This window comes from Aspergillus alliaceus, assembly GCF_009176365.1.
Source record: "Aspergillus alliaceus strain CBS 536.65 unplaced genomic scaffold BDW43scaffold_46, whole genome shotgun sequence".
Lineage (NCBI taxonomy): Eukaryota > Fungi > Ascomycota > Eurotiomycetes > Eurotiales > Aspergillaceae > Aspergillus > Aspergillus alliaceus.
Window position 1 is genome coordinate 33,825 of NW_022474729.1, and position 22,061 is coordinate 55,885.

At 51.4% G+C, this 22,061-nt stretch overlaps 5 protein-coding genes across 5 annotated transcripts; 2 read left to right on the forward strand and 3 right to left on the reverse strand.

Annotated features, from left to right (window-relative positions):
* Positions 1-604: 604 nt before the first annotated feature.
* On the reverse strand, positions 605-2,330 carry BDW43DRAFT_321655 (MFS transporter; the record flags this gene model as incomplete). Its single annotated transcript, XM_032049377.1, has 4 exons — positions 605-856; positions 930-1,586; positions 1,663-2,041; positions 2,146-2,330. 4 exons carry the CDS (start codon positions 2,328-2,330, stop codon positions 605-607), a joined length of 1,473 nt encoding a protein of 490 aa, XP_031896887.1.
* A 435-nt stretch (positions 2,331-2,765) lies between these two features.
* BDW43DRAFT_314299 (putative transcription factor) lies at positions 2,766-5,192 on the forward strand (the record flags this gene model as incomplete). Its single annotated transcript, XM_032047781.1, has 4 exons — positions 2,766-2,878; positions 2,943-3,561; positions 3,674-4,994; positions 5,047-5,192. 4 exons carry the CDS (start codon positions 2,766-2,768, stop codon positions 5,190-5,192), a joined length of 2,199 nt encoding a protein of 732 aa, XP_031896888.1.
* A 274-nt stretch (positions 5,193-5,466) lies between these two features.
* BDW43DRAFT_170617 (uncharacterized protein) lies at positions 5,467-13,849 on the forward strand. The gene is made up of 3 exons (XM_032038734.1): positions 5,467-6,533; positions 6,593-7,238; positions 7,315-13,849. Exons 1-3 carry the CDS (start codon positions 5,897-5,899, stop codon positions 13,793-13,795), a joined length of 7,764 nt encoding a protein of 2,587 aa, XP_031896889.1. The 5' UTR covers positions 5,467-5,896; the 3' UTR covers positions 13,796-13,849.
* A 966-nt stretch (positions 13,850-14,815) lies between these two features.
* On the reverse strand, positions 14,816-15,832 carry BDW43DRAFT_286566 (uncharacterized protein). Its single transcript, XM_032043060.1, has 2 exons — positions 15,325-15,832; positions 14,816-15,237 (listed from the first exon to the last, which is right to left on the reverse strand). Exons 1-2 carry the CDS (start codon positions 15,493-15,495, stop codon positions 15,127-15,129), a joined length of 282 nt encoding a protein of 93 aa, XP_031896890.1. The 5' UTR covers positions 15,496-15,832; the 3' UTR covers positions 14,816-15,126.
* A 313-nt stretch (positions 15,833-16,145) lies between these two features.
* Positions 16,146-17,444, reverse strand: mdm12 (ERMES complex subunit MDM12; the record flags this gene model as incomplete). The annotated part of the gene is made up of 1 exon (XM_032047782.1): positions 16,146-17,444. The coding sequence occupies one exon, from the start codon at positions 17,442-17,444 to the stop codon at positions 16,146-16,148; it is 1,299 nt and encodes a 432-aa protein (XP_031896891.1).
* Between the last annotated feature and the right edge of the window lie 4,617 nt (positions 17,445-22,061).

The following is a 22,061-nucleotide window of genomic DNA, read 5'->3' on the forward strand; positions in this document are numbered from 1 at the left end:
ACGGGGATGCTCCCTCAAGCCGTCATCGTCAGCTGATATAAATTGTAGGGTCTGATAGAGTCTCTTAGAATAGATCTTTTTACTTCATATCCTTTTCTTATTCTTGTTGGATTGCCTAATTATCTCTTCGTAATTGTAGTCAGGGCTTGTCAGCAACGGCTTTGGAGCTATGGCACCTATCGTATCGGGTTCGCCCCTCAGACGGTGCAGCACCTGTACGACCGAAACAAACGGTAAGTCATTCTCTACCACCGGAATACGAGAGAGTACTATGGAAACTACTTCGCATTCTAAGATAGAGTTTCTTAATTGCGTTTGTATATACGACCCCGTATACCCCTATGGTATGTACGTCCGCCAAAAGCAGCCATTTATCTGACCTTGAAACCCGCTCGTATATACGGCTACAACTGCCCTCCGTGGCTTAAGCACTGTTATTACTATTCTCTTTAGGAGTGAGAATGTTTTATCTGTTGAGACTGATCTTCGTCATGCTTTGTACAACCATCGTAGAAAAGTTATTCATTGGAAGGAATCGTGAAACTCTTCGCGCGTTCCTTGCTAAGCGTTATTAAGAAGAATAAAAGAATTTCAAGCTTTAGAGCTACGATATGGCGTGCGCCTTGGCACGAAGACGTTCCCCATACTTGTAGAAGAGGAGTGGCCCCGGGATGAAGGCCAATGCTATGAACCCCAGCAATGAGTTCCCCCACCCGTAGTTCAGAGTCTTATACATGCTCGGTCCCGCTAGTGGGAGGAATGTGCTGGAGATGTAGCGCAGCAGGTTATTGGCACCCAGGGCCGATGCGGCGGCCTCTGAACCGAAGACATCTACGAGGTAAAGCTGTGCGGGCATCTAGGGTTGGAAATGGGTAAGCAAACCCAGCGGTAAATGTGGTAGAGGTGTAGGGAATAACAGAGTAGCTTACAATGACAAAGAAGGCGCCAAAACCCATCAAGAATGTGCCCAGGATAGGTACGATCCAATGAATCTTGTAGTATGCGGTCCAGCCGTAGAGAAAAAGACCGCCGGCGACGCAAGGGCTGAACCAGATCATGAGGAGTAAGCGATACTCTGGGCGCGGTAGTTGTACGCCGTCAGCCTTCATCCGTGCCGCCTGAACCCGACCGTTAAGCATATTGAAGATCAACATGCTGGCCACCAACGCGACTCCCAGACCGAGGTATGTGAGTCCGGAAATGGACGTGGAGAAGCCGTACTGGCCCTCAAAAACACTCGTAAAGGTGGTGAATAGCAGATACATCACCCCGAAAACCAGCGCTACGTAGAGAGAGATTATGAGGAGAATTGGTGACCGCATGAGTAGCATGGCCGGGCGGATGAGCACCTGCAGGAGAACCTGGCGGGGTGATAGGCTGCTGTCGAGTTTGGGTCGCAGATGGGGGTTTCCAGTGGCAGTACGCAGGTAGGCGGTCTTACTCTTGAGTAGGACCCTGGGGTGTGTTTCGCGCATGATCAACACGGATGCAAACCCAAAGAAGCCGCCAAGGATGGCTAGAAGCCAGAAGGTCCAACGCCAGCCCTTGCTGGCCGCCACGAAGCCTCCAATGACTGGACCGAGTACCTACAGAGGCGAGAATTTAGTTCACAAACTTCAGCCTAGATTTAACCCCAGAACAAAAAGGAGAAGTCAAACTTACTGGCCCCGCAAGCGGACCCATACTAAACAAGGCCATTGCAACAGCCCGTTGCTCCACGGTGGTAATATCTGCAATGGTGCCCCCGCCTAGTGCCATTGGGGTACCTCCAGCACATCCCGATATGAAGCGAAAGACCATGTACTGGGCGGTGGTCTTGCTCAGTGCGTTGCCAATCATGAATGCGACAAAGACAATAGTGGTACCATGGTAGACAGGCACACGCCCGTACACTTCGCTAAGTGGCGAGGTGAACATCGGCCCAATAGCGATCCCTAGAACATACAGAGTGACTGCGAGCGTGCTGACAACCGTGGACGTGATGTGGAGGTCGGCGGCAATGCCATCAGCCCCTGGCGCGCACATCGTGGGGGCCATGTTCCTATCAGAAGAGCGCATAAGCGATTATCTCGACGCAGCCAAGAACAAGAATAAAACATGACGGGTAACAGGATTGAGATAGAATCAGAACTAAAGAAATCTTACGTGATCAAGGCCAATATCGAAACTATAATAACATGCGCCCATCTTTTTTGTTTTGGCCAGTTGCGAGGGTTTCCAGGATCTTCAGGTCCATCCCAATCAACGATGTTGGAATCCGCCTTCTTCTCCAGGACGCCAGACTCCAATTGGCCTGGAGCAATGTTGGAGGAGCTTGAGGAGTGAGACATTTCCTCGGCTGATGGTGATGTGAGGGGGGGTGTGAGTAGGAGAGACTGACCAGCCATCCTGAGCTTCGACAACGTTGCGATTCCGTTTTTAAATCATTTACAGCCCTGCGAGAGATTGTCTTGTAAACCCAAAGGGGAAAGAGTAAATCGCGGAGATAGGAATTAATTGACGATTTTCATGAATAAAGGGAAAGTGTGTGTGACCCGATAGTATGGGTAATTGGTATAGAACTATAGATCTCCGACTCCTCCGCGAACTCCTCCGCCGCCCCACTCCGCGACGGGGGGTCGGACCGGAGGATCGGAGGATCGCGGTGGAGCCAAGCACACCGCGTGCCCCCACTAAGAGAGAAGCAGTCACCTGACCGAGTCACTGACTTACTTTCTAGATTCTTGATTAGGCAGCATATTCATTCCAATTAAACAACCTCCATGATGGAATCGGAAACACTGGTTCAGGAGACTGATTCCACATCACAGTCTCGGTTAAAACTCAGTCGACGAAGGGACAAGCCGCAACTATCCTGTAACCCCTGCCGACGGCGCAAGTAAGAATGCCATTAAACCGCGACCCCATGTCTTACTGCAAACTCACAGCAGTCTCTCGTTCAGATCACGATGTGACCGCCAGCAACCATGTTCATACTGCTCCACACGGGGGCAAATCTGTACGTATGTGGACAACCCAAACATCACAGGACCTTCAAAGCCTCAGCCAGCGTCAGCGCCTGGAGTCCACGAACGTCTGGTACAGCTGGAGCGACTTGTGGTGTCGCTGATGGCCGACTCGGCTGGTAAAGTTCATGCTGGTCCAGCTCCCGACCTCGCTGCACCATCCGTGTCAAAAGGTGGGCCCCCTGCGGACGCTGTCATCGACGGGCATTCCGAATGTGGCAGCATGCGCATCAGTGAGTCCGAGCTCCGGTATGTCGGCGGTGATCACTGGGCGGCAATTCTCGATGGAATCGCAGATTTGAAAGACCACTTCGACCACGACGAACAGGTTCGACTAGCTAACACCCCCGATCAGGTCGCAGATGAGCAAGGCAATGGCCTGGCACGGCCCAGGTCCGGGTATGCGCTACTTTTGTATGGATGCCGCCGGCCGAGTTCTCAAGAGGAAATCCTTATGGCATTGCCACCAAAGGCCGCTGTCGACCGGTACATATCCCGCTACTTCAATTACCTGGATCTGGTGTCCTCATGTCAGTGCCCCATCTTACTCCGTGAAGTATGCGCCCCGATATTGACTATATTGTACAGCTGCGGTTCACGGTCCAAGCTTTTTACGGGAGGCAAGTTCAGTATATGCTGATCTTAAATTAGTCTGCTGACAGCTGCAGTACGAGGCATTCTGGATGAATCCATCAAGCGTACCGATCATCTGGGTTGGCCTTCTGTTTAGCATGATATGCCTTGCATGTCTGACGTCCGACACATCCGATTCCGACGCGGAGCATTTGTCACTTCAGATCGACCTATATAGGGAAAAGATCGTACAGTGCCTGGTGCTGGGCGAATACACGAGATCTGGACCGTACGTGTTAGAGACGGTGATTAATTACGTCTACGTAGAGTTTTGTATTCGTACCGACGCCGACAAAGACACCTGGTTTCTGTTAGCCCTGGAGGTGAACCTGGCTATGCGGATGGGCTACCACCGCGATCCCAGCCATTTCCCTGGTATTTCGCCCTTCCAGGGTGAGATGCGTCGCCGACTGTGGGCAACAGTTTTGATGGGAGATATTCTTGTCTCAAACCAAATGGGGATGCCGCGCATGATCTCCGACTGGAAATGGGACACGCTGGAGCCGCGGAACTTGAACGACACGGACTTTGACGAGGGAACGACCGAACTACCTCCGTCGCGTCCTCCAACGGAATACACAAATGCCCTAGGAGTGATCGCGCGGCGGCGCATCCTGACAGCGCTGGGAGCCGTAGCCGATCTTACAGACGCGGTTAAACCATGTAGCTATGCCGAAGTGATGCGAGTCGACGGCATACTACAGGAGGCGGCAGCAAGCATTCCGCCTCCATTGAAAATGAAGCCGATGGCGAAGAGTGTGACCGACCCTCCCCAGGTTATCATGTCCCGGCTGTTTTTGGGCCACATGGTCTACAAGGGTCAGATTGTACTCCATCGCCGGTTTCTGTACACGCGGGCGGCTAATTCGGACGATGATCCAATGTCCTACTCGCGCAAGACCTGCTTGGACGCTTCGCTGGGCACGCTGGAGATTCAGCATGTGCTTGACGAGGAGGCATGTCCAGGAGGTCAGCTCTATACTATGCGATTTCGAGTGACATCGATCATGAATCATCAGTTTCTCACTGCGACCATGGTCCTCTGTTCAATGCTTCATCGGGGACAGACACTGCAGCGGGAACAGGAGATCCGTACGGCGCTTCAACGAGCCAGGGCCATTTGGATGCGAAAGAGCTCCAGCTCCAAAGAGGCAAAGAAGGCGGCTGAGACTGTGAGTTTCGTTCTCGCCAAGGCTGGTAATGGTCGGAGTCACGACATCGCTCTGAACCAGGGCATGTCCCAGGCTAGCGGGAAACATGGCCTATCGAACACTGTTCAGACAAGTCCCCGGGACAATACGTGCACAGGTCTCGAGGAAGAACTGGTAGTGCCGGACAATATGAGCTTATTCGAGCGTGAGTTTCAACTATCCTACCACCACCCTTTATCAATCTGACTATACCGTAGCCGACCACTTTGTCATGACCGGCTCTCTCGGGATGTTTACGCCACCAGACCAGCAGGGCCAAAACTTCGGAGCTAACTACAACGGAATGGAAAGACCACCTGGCGAATGGATGCTGATGAATTGGCCTGGAGCAGAGTGGTCATAGCTTAGTTAAACTGCACTTACAATATAGGCCTTCGTTCATTGAATCTCCTTAGCCAATAGCCGCCAGAAAAAGAGATATTGATAGTGCTCCCCGCATGAAACTGGGGAAAAGAAGCAGATGTCTACAAATCCTGTAACCCTATTAAGAAAAATGAACTGCTACGCGCCTCGCGGATCGTGGTCGGAGGAAAGAAATCTCGGCATGTTCCCCAATTGATTGGTCTGACAATAACGAGAATCCTCTAACCCGAGATGGGACTTCGGACAAAGGATACCCGGACACAGGATACCTTAGTTGGCTGCGGCGACTTGTATCTCTCCGAGTACCGACAAAAGTCTTCCCTCCGATCTTATTACCCGTTTCTGGTCCTTGGGCGTCTACGCTGATCCAACTTAATGCAGGCACCGAATAGCCCTCACATAGAGACAGACGCTCTCTCCGAACCTGAGCCACATGGCTTCATGCCTGCACGCTGGCAATGCTCGTGCCAGCAAGGTATCCCACAGAGAGAGTCGTTATAAACCTCTCCTCCGGCCCCAGAGATCCCTTCCCCGACTCTTATTGACTCAAAGCTCTCTGGAACGCAATATACTTTGAAATCTGCCGTACGAGCCCTAGAATAGGATTCACTTCCCTATACGGACACACACCTTCTTACCTTGCTAATATTATTAATTTCGAACCTCATCAAAGCATTGTTCACCATGGTTGAACCAATCGCTATCATTGGCTCAGGATGTCGCTTTCCTGGGGGCTCTGAAACACCAAGCAAGCTCTGGTCGCTGATCGAAAAGCCCAGTGATCTATCTAGTAAACCACCGTCATCCCGATTCAATATCGACTCCTTCTATCACCCAGTAGGTACACATCACGGCACTACCAACGCGACACAATCCTACTGGCTAGATGAGTCGGATCGCACAAGTATCGCTAAGTTCGACGCCGGTTTCTTCAATATCCAGCCCAGTGAGGTTGACGCCATGGACCCGCAGCAACGAGTGCTGCTGGAAGTCGTGTACGACAGTCTTTGCGCCGCAGGCCAGCCCATGGAGAAGCTTCGCGGATCCGACACCGCTGTCTACGTGGGAATGATGTCTGATGACTGGAACACCATGGTAACTCGAGATTTGGAGACGTTGCCGAGATACACTGCCACGGGTTTGGAACGAGGTATTATGGCAAACCGCATCTCTTTTTTCTTCGGCTGGCATGGCCCGAGTATGACGCTTGACACTGCATGCTCCAGTAGTTTGGTTGCGTTGGATCTGGCCGTTCAGGTAGTGCGAAGCGGCAAGTCTAATGTGGCTGTGGCAGCAGGAGCAAATTTGATCTTGAGTCCTGGTGAGTCTTCTGTGCGTGTTAATACCTATCTATGGTATAGAGACCACTAACCACCCCAGCCATGTACATTTCTGAGAGTAATCTCGGCATGCTCTCTCCTAATGGTCGTTGTGCCATGTGGGACGCCGCTGCGGATGGGTATGCGCGTGGTGAGGGTGTTGCAACCGTGATCGTGAAGAGGCTCTCGCAGGCTCTGGCAGACAACGACCCGATCGAGTGCATTATTCGTGAAACAGCGGTCAACCAGGACGGTCGGACTCCAGGTTTGACAATGCCCAGCAATGTAGCACAGGCTGCTCTGATCCGCGAATGTTATGCCCGCGCAGGGCTCGACCCCATTAACAACCTTCGAGACCGCCCCCAGTTCTTCCATGCCCACGGAACTGGGACTCAGGCGGGTGACCCCCAGGAAGCGGAGGCGATTTCTAGTGCCCTGTTCCCCGCCGGGTCGCATGCCGCGCAGGAAGCGCAGAAGTTGCTCGTCGGCTCAATCAAGACGGTCATTGGCCATACGGAGAGCACAGCAGGTCTGGCCAGTCTCATCAGCACGTCTTTGGCACTGCAGCGCGGTGTGATACCGCCAAATCTCCATTTCCAGAATTTGAGCTCCAAGGTTGCCCCATTTTTCGAACATTTGCAAATCCCTACGACAGCAACTCCATGGTCGATTAACGAGGGTCAGATTCGGAGGGCAAGTGTCAATAGGTATGTACCGTTGATCTTATGCCTTCAACACCCGCCTCCAGAGTGAGTGGTGACTGATCACATACCACCTGTCTAGCTTTGGCTTTGGAGGCACGAACGCCCACTGCATCTTAGAAGAATATGTTCCAGATCCCAAGGTGATCAACTCAACATCCTCTTGTGCTCTTTTCACCCCTCTTGTCTTCTCCGCTGCCTCCGGATTAGCTCTTCGCAAGATGATTTCTCAGCATCTGGACTATCTTAAGGCTCACCCGGATATCGCGTTGTCGGATTTTGCATACACCCTACAGCATCGACGCTCGACGCTTCCCTACCGCAAACACATTGCCGTGCCGACTATCGAAGACGCCATTATTGCAATGGAGGCGTTAGTCAGCCCATCAAAAGATACAGAAGACCTTAGCAGCCGCTTTAGCACCTTGCCCCGACCGGCAAACATCCTGGGCATATTTACTGGCCAGGGCGCCCAGTGGCCACGGATGGGGGCTCAGCTCATGGAGTCTTCTCCATTCGTTGCCTCGCGTATTGCCGAACTAGACAATGCACTTCAAAGTCTTCCGTCTGTGGCAGACCGACCGGACTGGACTATACGTGACCAGTTGCGCGCGGGTAAGGAGACTTCCCGCGTTGCAGAAGCAGCTTTCTCGCAACCCCTTTGCTCTGCAGTGCAGATCATTCTTGTCGATATCTTGCGAGCAGCTGGCATCCTGTTTACTGCCGTTGTAGGACATTCATCTGGTGAAATTGGTGCTGCTTATGCTGCAGGTTTTCTGTCTACCCAGGATGCCATTCGTATTGCCTATTTCCGTGGCATGCACGCAAAACTGGCTGGAAGTCCCAACTTGCATGCGCCCCGCGGCGCCATGATGGCGGTTGGCGCGTCCGCAGATGAGGCTCACGCCATCTGCACAGAGCGGTTTGAAGGCCGGTTGCAACTTGCTGCGGTGAACTCCAGCGCCAGTGTAACTCTGAGTGGGGACGAAGATGCCGTGGATGAGGCCGAGCAATTGTTCAAGGCTCGGGGAACATTTGCTCGCAAGCTGAAGGTCGACACAGCCTACCACAGCACCCATATGTTCTCTTGCGCCGGGCCATACCTTGAATCACTCGAAAGATGTGGGATTCAGCCTACCCAGCCATCGAAGGACACGAACACAGTGTGGTACTCGAGCGTGTTCGAAGGCGAGGCCATGGATCACTCTCGCGTGACGAGCCAATACTGGGTCGACAATATGTGCAATACTGTCCTTTTTGCTGATGCCCTGAACGAAGCCGTCAGAAACGTCGGCTCCTTCAACCTGACTATCGAGGTCGGGCCCCATCCTGCGTTGAAAGGCCCGTCCAGCGCGACCATCGGTGCAGAGACATTTATACCGTACACGGGGCTGCTGTCTCGTGATCAAGACGATGCCAGCCAGGTCAGTACAGCACTTGGATTTATCTGGACTCAGCTTGGAGCGGATAGTGTGCAGTTCTCTGCCGTAGAGAGACTGTTGTCCGGCAATGCAGAGAAGAGAACCGTCCTGAGGGACCTTCCTCTCTATCCTTTTGAGCACCAACGCGAATACTGGACCAGCAGTCGACTTGCCAACCACTTCAAGCAACGAGGCCCTACGCATTTGCCAAACCCATTGCTAGGATCACCATGCTCTGAAGCGGTCACACCGGGAGAGTTCCAGTGGCGGAATATCCTGCAGCAGAGCGAGATGCCGTGGCTTAGTGGCCACGCGCTGCAGGGACAGACGGTATTCCCAGCTACGGGCTATGCATCTATGGCGTTCGAAGCCATGAGGTCTCTCGCACTAGATGCCAACCCGGATTCCACGATTTGTCTTATGAAACTTGCCAATCTAGAGATCCCTCGAGCAATTGCCTTCGACGACGACTCTATGGCTGTCGAAACAATCTTCAGCGTGTCCTCGGTGGATATAACTGATGTGACTGTGACAGCCGAATGGGCATGTTACTCAGTGGGCAACACTGGGAAGATTAATTTGAACGCCAAAGGCCACGCATTCGCGCAACTGGCCACCGCTGTCCCGGACGCCCTTCCTCTCATTAAGACAGATTCATACGATCTGGTGCCAGTAGATGAAGAGCATTTCTATGATAACCTGACTCGAGTGGGGTACAATTACTCCCGCCCCTTCCGTGGTGTCTCGGGCATCTGTCGCAAGCCTGGATACAGCGTGGGCACGCTCTTCGATCAGTCACAATCAGAGGATGGCAATCTAGTCCTCCATCCTGGTCTCCTTGATTCTGCCTTGCAAACGATCTTCGCAGCCTGGTCATACCCCGGTGATACGCAGATATGGTCTCTCCATGTGCCGGTGTCAATTGCTAGTATCACCATCAACCCCTATTTCACATCACTCAGACCCGGTGGCAAGCAGAGCGCCATGCGCTACGAGACGTATATTCGCAGCAACATGGCGGCAAAGGTCGTAGGCGATATCTACCTCCGTACGGAAGATTCGACGCATTCCTTTATTCAAATTGAGGGCGCTACACTCGTGCCCTTCGCCCCGGCCACATCTAAGAATGACCTGCCCATGTTTTCGCGCTTCGAATACCCCGTTGCTTTCCCGGATGGACAGCTAGCAGGAGCCGGAGAGACAATGCTCGATTATGAGGTGCAGCTTTACAGGGATGTTGACAGGATTTCCTACTGGTACCTGCGCCATACCTCGCTTACGATCCCGCCCGAAGAGCGCGATGGTCTACTACCACACTTCCAGAGATATTTGGCGTGGTGCGACCGTATGGTGAACATGGTTAGCCGAGGCGCCCATTATAAGGTACCTGCCTCCTGCAACGAGGACACGCGCGAGGATATTAGCAAGATCCTCTCTCGCTATGAAGACCGTAAGGATGTCCGTTTTGTACAGGTCGTCGGTGATAATCTAGTCCCCGTTATTCGTGAGGGTAACTCGATGCTTGAGCACATGAATCAGGACGGTCTCCTTCGTGCCTTCTACGAAGAAGGGGCTATTTGCTCTGGTCCGACTGCTCGCTGGTTAGCCCGTGTTATTGCCCAGATCTCTAAACGCCATCCGGGTTTAAATATCTTCGAAGTCGGGGCTGGTACGGGAGCCACCACATCTGCTGTCCTGGATGCTCTCAACGGCGGGTATGCGTCGTATACTTTCACTGATATCTCTAGTGGCTTCTTTATGGCGGCCGAGGAGCGCTTTGGTCAGGACACTCACCGCATGGTGTTTAAGACTTTCAACATGGAAGAAGATCCTACCGGCCAAGGGTTTGTAGAAGACTCTTATGATGTAGTAGTGGCAGTGAATGTCTTACACGTTTCCAGGGATATTGAAGCATCCCTGTCTAACGTCCGACGGCTGCTAAAGCCCGGCGGTTTCCTTGTCGTGGCTGAGCTTACCTCCACCGAGTTGCTTTTCAGTGGAATGACAGTGGGCACATTACCCGGCTGGTGGATTGGGGCTGAAACCGGCCGTCCCTGGGGTCCGCTGCTCACTCTGAGCCAGTGGGATAGTGTGCTGGGAAACACAGGATTCGCGGGCATTGACACCGTCACCCCGGATATTAGTGCTTCGTTATCAATGAGCGTGTTTGTGGCTCAAGCTGTCGACGATCGTGTGATGCTGCTGCGCAATCCTCTCTCGGTTAAGGCGCATCCTGCTGGTATCCGAACTGACGCGCTGGTTATTATCGGCGGAACAACTTGGCCGATCTACAAGCTCAGACGAGATATATCTGACATAATGGAGAAGCGTTTCCATTCCAAGGTGTTTTTCGACACCGTGGAAGACTTTGCTGCATCTGACATGGCCAAGGGGGCAGCCATACCCGGAGGAGTCACCATCTTATCCCTTACCGACCTTGACCGGCCGTACTTGGAAAACCTCACGCCTGAAAAATTCGAGGCGCTCAGGGCCTGTACTACTGCGAGAGTCTTGATTTGGGTCACCTGTGGCTCGCGCGAAGAACAGCCATACAGCTACATGATGACAGGAATTGCCCGCACCATCCGGACGGAGAACCCAGGTTTGAATATTCTAAACTTTGACCTGGACCCTGCCCTGCCAAACGGTATCCAAACCAACACTGCCACAGAGCTTTCGGTAGTGATCCTTCGGCAATTGGCACTGACCCATTGGGGTAGCGATACGCTGCTGTGGACGTTGGAGCCCGAGATGTTCGTGCGCAATGGACGACAAGTCGTGACTCGGATACTCCCTGATCGCGAGAAGAATGAAAGATACAATTCTCAACGGCGCACTGTCTTCACGCATGCTAACCCAGCAAAAGACACTGTACAGCTAGTTGGTATTGGGCGCGGTGATGAGCGAGCTCTAGAGATTCGCCAAGTCTCCCCTTTGGCCTTGACCGTTCCACCGGTGACTGAATATCGCACTGTCCGCATCACCCAGACTTCACTACAGAGCGTGGCTGTTGGAGCTGCTGGCTTCGCTCGCGTGTGTTCTGGAGTTGATACCGCAACTAACGAGCATGTTCTAGCTCTGACCGGTTCAAGCAAGTCCCTAGCTACAGTGCCTTTCGAATGGTGCATTACTGTTCCAACGGCGCCAACCCCTTCCAAAATTGCCACCGTAACCGCCTATCTTATCGCAGAGCACATCCTGTCCTTTACATCCCAGGGCAGCACTCTGCTTGTCAACGAGCCTGATGCACTTGTGCAGTCAGCGATCCAAGCAAAGGCCTCGTGTGCGAATGTCGATGTTGTTTTCACTACGGCCAAACTTACCCAAACACAAGATGGTCGCTCCGTACTCCTCCATCCCAGTTTCCCTCAGCGCATCATACAGTCCATGGTGTCACATTGCTCTGTTTTCGTCCATTTCTCCCGTGGTACAACCTCCGATGAAGTTCGAGATGCTATCGTCCAGACTTTGAGTCCAGCATGTCTTCGGGTTAGCGAGGAGGTACTACTGAGCCACGAGGTCAACGCAGTATCTAGTTCAAAGGATCCAGGACAGCTGCTGCAAAGGTGCTACGATGGTGTTTCTCTCGATGCGTTGCCTGTAAGCTGTATTGATCTAAGTAGCGTCCCCAGTCACAAGGTCATTCGCGAGCCCCTGGCTGTCATAGACTGGACAAGCTCTCAGTCTGTACTGGCCAAGGTGCAGTCAATCGACTCAGGCCCCCTCTTTAAAGGCGACCGGTCATATCTCTTCGTTGGTATGGCTGGTGAGTTGGGTCAGTCCCTGGCTGGATGGATTATCGCCCATGGAGCCCGCTTCGTTGTTCTCTCTAGCCGCTGCCCGAAGGTTAATCCCCGCTTTGTTGATGAGATGGAGACTCGATACGGAGCCGTCGTCAAAGTTGTTTCCCTGGACATCACCTCACTGGAGTCTCTTCAATCGATCCGTGTTTCTATGACCGCGGTACTACCACCCATTGCTGGTATCGTCAACGGTGCCATGGTTCTAGATGATGAGCTCTTCGCAAACATGACACACGAGCAGTTTGCGCGCGTCATGAAACCCAAGGTGTTAGGCACGCAGCTGCTCGACGATGCCTTCTATGACACCGAACTCGATTTCTTCATCGTCGCCTCCAGTATTGCATCCATTATTGGATGGAGCGGACAGAGCAACTACTCGGCTGCGAACGAATTCTCGACCTCCTTCGTCAACAAGAGGCGCAAGCGCGGTGTTGCTGCCTCCGTGATGAACATTCCCGCTGTTCTTGGCGTTGGTTACGCGGCTCACTCTGACACTTTTGACTTTGACTACTTCCAGTCGCTAGGTTACATCAACATAAGCGAGGAAGATCTACACATCCTTTTTGCAGAGACTATCCTTTCCGGACGCCCAGGGCCAGCGACAGATGCCCAGGCCCAGGTGGTAATGGGCATCAACTACATTCCACCGGATCTAGACGTCAAGGAAGTGCATCGCCGTGACGTTAAGTTCAGCCACTTCATCCTCCGCGAGGAAGCCAGGTCCGAAGAACAGACCGTTGAGACAGCTGTCCGTGTTCGGGTCCAGCTGCAGACAGCCACCAGCGCCGAAGCGGCTTGCTCAATTATCCGGGACGCATTCTTAGCGCATCTCAAACGTATGCTCCGTATAACCGAGGACCAGAAGATCGATGAGTCTGTGGCACTGGTCGAGCAGGGCGTTGACTCCCTCGTGGCAGTTGACATCCGGGCCTGGTTCTTGAAGGAATTGGGGGCCGATGTTCCCACCCTTAAGGTTATGGGCGGTGGATCCATTTCCGAGTTGGTGAAGATAGCCGTTGCGCAGATGCCCTCTCTAGAGCAGAGCGCCGAACCAGAGCCGGCGGTGCCAGCTGTTAAGGAGACATCATATCTTTCCCCGCCTAGGTTTGATGCAGGCGTGTCCCAATCCATCTCTGAGAAGACGCTTATTTCTGCTTCCCCGTTGACCGTGAGTCCCATCTTCACTCCGACGGAGACGCAGGGTACTACGCCTTCGCTTTCGGATGCTGGGGCTGGTCGTGCGCCATCCCCTTCGAGTGATTACTTTAAGAGACCTGGTGCCAAGCAGGATGGCTCTGAGCCGGAGTCACTCAGAGATGTGGAGAATGGGGCTGCCTAAGAGTGTATATATAACTTGTAATGCTTGATGGCGTATTTCTACTATACAGCCTAATTCTAATATGATAAGCATCAGAGCACACGTGTATATGCTGTTCATTTAGGCTTCTTTTTGTCTTTATTATATGTGGTATCGATAATTAATCATAGTCGAAGCCTTAGCTGCAGCTATCTGGGGTCTGGAGAACCTCATTTGTATGTAGTATGAGCAGGCTACCGCGACATAGTTAGGATCAAGTTTAGTTATTATGAACTAGATCCTTTTTCCACTCATTCAGTTATATCCACTGTCCTGAACCTAGTATCTGAAGGGATACTTATGTAAAATCCAAACAAAGCAAAATGAAAAGTGTCTTCGTCGTTCACGTTCTTCCATTACATTGACGCTAATCATGCATGCTTAAAATCAATGAGAAAATAAGAGCAAACGCAGAACTGTATGTCCACGTTTCAGCAGTTATGCAGCCCATCGCCACCATATAATTGTATACAACAATGGATCCTATGGGTCATGCAACACAAGAGCTTATACTAGGTAAGCGCAACGAACAAGGCGGCTCCAGCCGTCATGAGAACACGCAACCCGTTACTTAGGCCCAACTGCGATCTACTAGACTCGTCTATCTTCTCCGGTTTTTCCATCTTGTCTGTTTTGTCTGCCTTCCCCGTTGTGCGATCCAGGACGCCTGCGCGATGGCTATCGGGAGATAGGTTAGATTAGTCGGGTAAGAGAGGGAAGCATCTGTAGGGAATGACGGTGAGATGGCCTTGGTGGTGAACTCTGTTCCAAGAGATAATCTAGTGAGAATAACCCGGAATGCCTTTTTGCGTTCCACATAACCGGCAGCGTATATAGCTTGTCGACATGCTTGGCCATGTTCACACCACCAAAGAGGATGGTGCCAAGGCTATCGATATCACCCTATTTCTTCTCCGTCCACATGCTGAAAGCGGGGGACTAGATGATCTTCGCATCCACTAACCCTTAGGATAGAGGTGAAGTTCGAGTTAGCTTCGCCGTGTCCGAGCCCAGAGTATCTACTCCCCTGTTAATAATGGTTGTTGCATAGACTGAACTTCTGTATGTGCGTTTGAGGTGGTAGAAGGCATTATCACAAGGTGACTTACTAAGACGAGCTTGCTTATGTACAACAAAGAATTTCATGGCGTCCAGCTTCACATCCCCAACGGCTATAGTATCTGTAATAATGTCCCCCGGAATAGGAACCGAGTACGGGTTCCCCGGGTTAAAAATGGTGTCTGCTTCTACTAATCGATTGCTGGTTGAGTCACTCGCATCATAGCTGCCATAGTCTGGCGTTACACCCATATCTATGAGATCCGCATAGTCTTTGTTATCTCCAGCCACCAAGCTGAAGTCGTCATAAATTGAGAATGCGGTGCTGGACTTCCGAAAGACACAGTTGCAATGAATCGAGCATCCTATAAATGGCGATGGTCAGAATGAGCAATGCTTTGTGTAATCACCGAAGGTTAAGTGAGAGGGGGGGGAGAAGGGACTGTACATACAAAGTTTTCTCTTTTAGCAGTGTGGTCCCTCTGCCCACGGCGATCATGATGACCGTAAGCATCGGCGACTCGCGGGCCCACAAACGGCACTTTCAGCACAGAAGGCGTATCCTTCAGTATCAGAGACATTAATGAAGTGAGCCACGAAGACCAATGGGCTTGACAAGCCATTTATCCTCCACTTTAAGTCAGGGGCGAAATCCCCAGACAAGGATCTTGAACTCGGGCCCCATGAGGTGACTTCAGTCTCCTGCTTCTGTTTAGTTGGGCGCCAGAATGTAACGTCTGCGACTTAGTCTGCTTGGCGCAATTCCAGTCTGAACTCCAACCCGCCATTGATAGTTTATCGTCAGGAGAATGAATCAGCGTGTATTGCTCGGCGATTTTTATCGAGCCCTAAGGGGCGATAAGTCTAGAGCGCGAGGCTGCCATCATAAGCTAAACCCGATACAAAGAAAACGTTCTTACCTTGGTATGTTGTGTGGGTGTACCATGGTCCTTTCCAAGCAGTAAGCAATCATGAAACAAAAGGATGGAGAGAAACAGAAGGATAGACAGAAATGGATGTCACAAGGAGCACGTGCGGGGCCGGTATCACGAAGGGATTGACTTCCCCAGTTAGTACTCTTTCAAGAAGACAATGATTGCTGACAATCAAAGGAGGGTGGGGGATAAGACAGATAAGATTATTTGTATTCTACAGGTATTGTGAATTAATATAGTAGTCCTAATATACATTTGGAGCATTGCCTCCCCCAAGCTTGAATTTTATCATTGACAGACAATGTACACAGCTGAGCGTGTCGCCATTAAACATGGTATCAAATGAGAAAGGTCCAGAAGCTAGGGAAAACAAGCTCTTCCTCGAAAATTCGACGGACCTGGGCTAGAACGAAGCGCTCAACCTTGCCGACATTCTTCAGAACTTGCTTTCCATCTTCCTTCCGACCAATCTCACTCTCCACTCGTACTTCTTGAAGTAAACCTCCCTGGCGCTTCTGTGAAGTGGTCGAGTCCGCACCAGGCCATGGACGATCATCCTGGCTTCTCACTTCCTGCTGGTCGGACCCGATCAGTGCATCCGCATCTTCGGCTGACAAGAAACAAAAATGAACTCGCTTGCGAATGTACGCGATGACCGCAACACCATCGAATGTAATGCCCGTGACATTAAGCTTTAGCGGCAGGCCGACAAAGCTAGGCATGGGATAGTCAAGAAGAATCTCAGCAGTTAATGACAAGCGCACATCCCCGGCATATTTGGCGTGACAGAGAACCTGGAAATCTTCCGGTCGACGCTCTCGCATGCGAGGGGGCAGTCGGAGAGGATCCCCTGTAGCCATAGGATCCTCCAGATGTTTATCCTCACGGAGCGATCCGAGGTCTTTTCCCGCCGTAGCATCGCCGCTAGGTTGGTTGGACGCAGATGGGTGGGAAGGGAGAGTGCTAGAGGTCGAAGGGCGTGATGTGGGATTGCTGGTGTCGATATCAGCTTCCATGCGAGATTGGTCCATCGCAGCCGCGCCTGAGATAGATGGACGGCCCATGTTACTTGCGCCCATTCCAGAGTCCGTCCAACCGTTTGCGAATGGTGTGCCGCCTGCGACCGCCGCGAGGGGAGTTTGTGTCCCCGACAAACCACCAAGGGACATGAGGTGGTACCCTAATGTTGAAGTCCCGCCGGGAATACCTGGCGTACCCGCACGAGGAAGGAAGTGAGGGTTCAGGTGTTCCATTGGGGACCGCAAAGCAGTCGAGTGAAAGGTTTCATTGTATGGGTCCCTTAACGGTCGTTTCATTGCCATTTCCTCGTGGAAAGGGGGCTCGTTCAGTTCCCCGTGCCACTGGGTGCCGTGACCGGAGACCAGCTCCTCGGACACATCGGACGTTTCATCATCGTCATCCTCCTCATAGAAGTCGGTAAATGGTTCACAAACATCTTTTACCTCAAGATCGGGTGGTATGGTCCCAAAGTCGAACGAGTGAACTTGAACAGAACGGATAAAACGGGGGAGGGCCACCTGCTGGAACTTGTCATGAATGAAGGAGCGGATGCGCTCGGCCAGAGCCTCACCATCCGGTCCAGAGGTGGCGGTCCTCCAGTCAACTTCAATGGACATCACATGTGCAGCAGACGATGATTCGGTGGGGAAGTGGGTGGGATCGTTTGGGCGAGAAAGAACGGGGGGGGTTGTATTGAATTGCGCCGCATGAGAGAAGGGACTCCACATGGATTGATAATTAGGCGCAGTCTCCGCGGACCAACTCGCGTCCCGCGCCCATCACGTGATGTCGAGTAACCTCATCGATGACATTACGAATGAGCAATGTACCTCTCCTCATGGCCTTCCACGGCCACAAACCCAAGGTGCGAGCATCGAGGACATCTCCGATACCCCTCGCAGGTCTCAGGATGACTGGAAGCTCCCTCTGGAGGGAAATTACCATGCACGCGGCTTTCACACCGCTTTAGGTTTACCTGACCCAGTACTCTGGTTCACCAGTTCAGCCGACGCCAATTCGGGACATATTAGAGGATGGCACAATCTCTGCCGTGCCGTACGGCGGGAGTCATCGAACAGCGTGTTCACCGGGCACAAGGGTCTATGACAAGTCTTGCTCTAGCCCCCCTCTTCCAGCCCTGGAGAAACCTATCCATCGGTTCCACTTCACCTCCGATTAGTACCCAACATTCATCATTCTAACCCCTATCATTGGTGATTTCCTCTATGAATCATTCCCCTCTAGGTCTCTCTTGACAGGGGGATCGCACTTGGATTGACTTTCGCGTCCCTTCTAACCTGCACCCTTGGTGCCTGATTGTTCGCCTCCACGAACGTCTTTTATTTTTCCCCTCTTGAGTGGGCACGTCGTACCGCAGTCTCCGCATCTCGTTTTTCTTTGAAAAGAAGGTGATAGGCCTTCTTGGCGCAGAGAGGCAACGCCACGTATGTATGTATCTACTCTTTTGTGGGCTGGTAACGAGGGCCGACGCTGCCGCAGGATACAGACAGAGTCCCTTTGTGCGTCCCTTTGGGAAATAATGTCTCTCCTCCTAATAGCAAATCTCCGGATTAAACGCCCGTCTCTTAATTCAAAGCCTATATGGGTCCTCTAGCTGCGGGATTTGACCCGTCATTGGCGCATCACTTTCCCAAGGCAGTTTAACACCTGATCCTCCAAAACCTAATATACGCGCGCACTTCACGTTCACTGACTTGAATTCTCTAAGATTTCGTTGGCTCCAGTCAATGCGGATCGCCACCGGATAACTGGCGTCTGTGCCCCGTTTCATTATTTGATTCGACGAGCCCGCAATCAGATGATGAGAAACGTATGCGGTGCTAATGCAGCCGCTGACATACGTTGCTAATCATAGTTGCCAAGAGTGGTCTTTAAAAGGAGAGAAAGAAAGACAAAAAAAAAGTGGGAGGGAAAAAAAGTGGGCTAATGGATGGGGTTGGGTGACCTTGTTCCGTAGAAGCGCAGTAACATCCCCCCACCCTCCATCCTCGCACACAGATGGATAATGCCAACCAGCCAAAAGGTGGATAAGATAGATTGGGTGCCCTCTCATCCATCACTTCTGTTCCCTCATACACTGTGCCCGGTGGTGAACAATGAGCTTGGGGAAGTACCCCGTTTCATGATATGCATCCGGCAACTCATAAGCTTAATCTTCCGCATGAAATGATCATTAACCAAGTTAGCGATGGGTCTACACACGTGTGATGAGGCATTTGTCTTGCTCCTGATCGGTCTATTCCTCGGATATCTCCGTGACTGCGGTAGAATTTCCCGTAGAGACTGTGAAGCTATACAATCCTCAGAGGCAGAAGTTGTAGTGGGAAGCTATCCCGGAAGATCTCGCTCTTGAGTATGATTGATCATCTATCGCTGGCCGGGTAAAAAATCCTTCAGGATTATAGAGGCTAAGAATGGATCCATCCATATCGAGGCTTGACTTCGATCATTGTGTAATTTTCTGCATACTTAGCGATGTATGGCTACGATCCTACAAAGGAGGCCAGTGCCTTATTATGTGGCAAATTCTCGCCTTAGATCTGAAAACACATCATGAGAGGTTGGAAAAATGGCAGGATGCAGCTAAACAATTTCGACATACACCACAGCAAATGCCTTGACAGGAAAAAGCAGCAATGACAACAAGCAATGAGACAATGTGGCTTTAACAAGGACCCTTTGCCCCAGTAGTAAGTTCACAGGGCACACCGTAAGAATCAAGTACATTAGGATGCAGGTAGGCACTTGCAATGAACAGCAACCACAAAGCAGAACTATGCATATGCGACAGAGAAAAGCCGAAACGGGGCATTCATAGTATTGACAGACGGCAGATAGACCCAAAAAAGCACCATCTCTTTTTTTTTCGTTTTGATTTTAGTTTTTCTTCTCTGCTCCTGATTAAGCTCCCGTCATCTCCGAAATGGTTCTCGCTTGAATTCATCGCAATAGTTGAAAAGAAAAAAATACAGATTTCGAGGAGGGTTTCGACTGTCGTAGCACTGAAACGTTGACCAAGGCTGGGCTCGACGATCTTCGGAATGTACATCTCGCCGAGTAGGTGATTGTCGAGGTCCCACAATCCTCCAGTCGTTCTGGACTTAGTTAGCGAGAAATCTTCTAGAATGGCCGCCACAGCTAACCCCCCCCCCTCTTCAGAGGAAGCTGTTGCGCCACTGGATAGCGGGGATGGTATCGCTCTTGGAGTTCCCGTTAGCGGGGAATTTGCCCCCCCCCCCCCCCCCCCCCCCCCCCCCCCCTACCACATACATTGCTAGACTCTAGCCACCATGAGCAGGGCAGTTATAGCCCTCTCGGCGCCGGACTTGCTGCCTCACCCCAGTGCAGGATGTTCCTCGCTTTGCGCAGTAGACAACATCACCTTCAGGGTGAGTACAGCCGCAGTCGTACTTGTAGAAGTATTGGGAACACATTTTCGAAGCTCCAGTGCTGATGTAGCGGAATATGAAGAATTTATTTGGAAGTAGGGAAGGTCAAATCACTTGGTCGAGTAACTTGTGGACTTCAGAGGATCGAAGACGTCGAACTTGGAGATCTTGCTCTGATGAGAGTCTGAGAGACAGAGCTGCTGTGATGTTGTCCTGATAGTTTGACGGATCGTGAGGACCTTAAATAACAATCGCTCGGCCTTGCTTTCAATCCAAATCGATACAGAATGACTGCGGACAGCTGTGCCGCAATAGCACCAACTACAAGAAAATAGTGAGAAAGGTACCAAAGGGGGCTTAGAGTTAAAAGAATAATAATAAAATAAAATAAAAAATGATTCGGAAATAAAAAAAAAAAAAAAATATGAAGTTCAGGGAGAAGAATGAAAGAGAGAACAGGGTTAGTCAAAGATCTGAACACTACGCATGCGGCGCCCTTTTTTTCTTTTTTTTTTTTTTTGATGCGCCTCAACCACAAAGAGATGGTTAGATATTTGCGCCGAAGAAGTTGGTGATGAGATCTACATCACATCCAGGAGAAATGATTTCAACGAATGATTCGAATAACACCGCAGAACTACTGCACCGGGTGTCCCCAACACCAAGCAAGATTGGCGGCTATGCGGATGATCTGTGAAGGTGGTGGTGGGCACCTGGGGTTGGCATAAGATAGTTCTTACTATGAGCCATGACTGTGATGGCCAAATTGTCGGCGAAACTTCGATTGTAACCCCTGCCGGGAGGTTTAATAGACTTCCGCAGATGCATCATGAGAGAGGCCCTGACATCATCTTCACAACAATGCGACATGCGTCCGGCAGGGGAGGGCTGGTCACATATGCAAGCGAAAAAAAGCCAACAATTGCATTATCAAATCAGTGCCCAAAGCCAGCCAACAGTGTTTACACCGTTTAGGGTCATGCCGCAATCAGGAACTGTTCCTTGATGTGCATCTGATAAATGTCACGCAGCAGTTCCCCTAGACTTGCCACTAACAGATTCACGCTTATCATAGTAATCTTATTATCATGTGTACCTCAAAGACTCTAGCTGGAGGAGGGAGGGCAAGGATGTCTCTCCAGCAATCCAATGTAATCGGTCCCGATATCACGGTCGACAGTCATCGCCAGTCATGTCTCTCCATCCTGTGAGCCATGTGCCTGGCCTTATCCCAGAGGACACTGCGGGAATTTCTTGACTCATGGCCCACCTGCTCCAGTCAGGAGTGCCGCAATTTCTGGGCAGATACCTTTCTAGCAACGACATCAACAAACAGTGGGGGCACCTATAGGGCTCCGCTGAGGTATATTGGAGAAATCGGGGCCAAGGCTTGCAAACTAGAATGGACCATCTGCAAGAATCACACAGCCATCACAGAGATGTTGGCCTTGGTGCCTTGGACTGACCAATGCCTGGGGTAGAGGACCTAACCGCGGTTGGTGATATCTGCAAGACATGAATGAACTCTTTCCCACCTTCGGCCAGGTTGGCGGGCGGAGGGGGACCGCACACAGCACGACACGACACTATCGGAATACGGATTAAGTGAGAATATCCGGTTCCTGCCTTATGATGGCCCCAAGTGATGGCCATGTTGGTGTGATAATGGCACAGAGTTTCCACTGCCGGCTAGACTAGCGTTCGGCAGTGCAAAACAGCAAACCTCCGCCTATCGATTTCTCGTGTTCTTCATAAGCACCTAAGCTGGAAAGCTCGAGTCAACTCTAACTGAGTGACAATTGATTTCAGAAAGTCCGCACCACA

Coding starts and splice junctions, on each gene's coding strand:
- BDW43DRAFT_170617 (XM_032038734.1), top strand. CDS start 5,897: ATGGTTGAACCAATCGCTATCATTGGCTCAGGATGTCGCTTTCCTGGG. Junction 6,534..6,592: donor AAATTTGATCTTGAGTCCTG/GTGAGTCTTCTG, acceptor TAACCACCCCAG/CCATGTACATTTCTGAGAGT. Junction 7,239..7,314: donor CGGAGGGCAAGTGTCAATAG/GTATGTACCGTT, acceptor CCACCTGTCTAG/CTTTGGCTTTGGAGGCACGA.
- BDW43DRAFT_286566 (XM_032043060.1), bottom strand. CDS start 15,495: ATGGCTTGTCAAGCCCATTGGTCTTCGTGGCTCACTTCATTAATGTCT. Junction 15,238..15,324: donor CTGCTAAAAGAGAAAACTTT/GTATGTACAGTC, acceptor CGCCATTTATAG/GATGCTCGATTCATTGCAAC.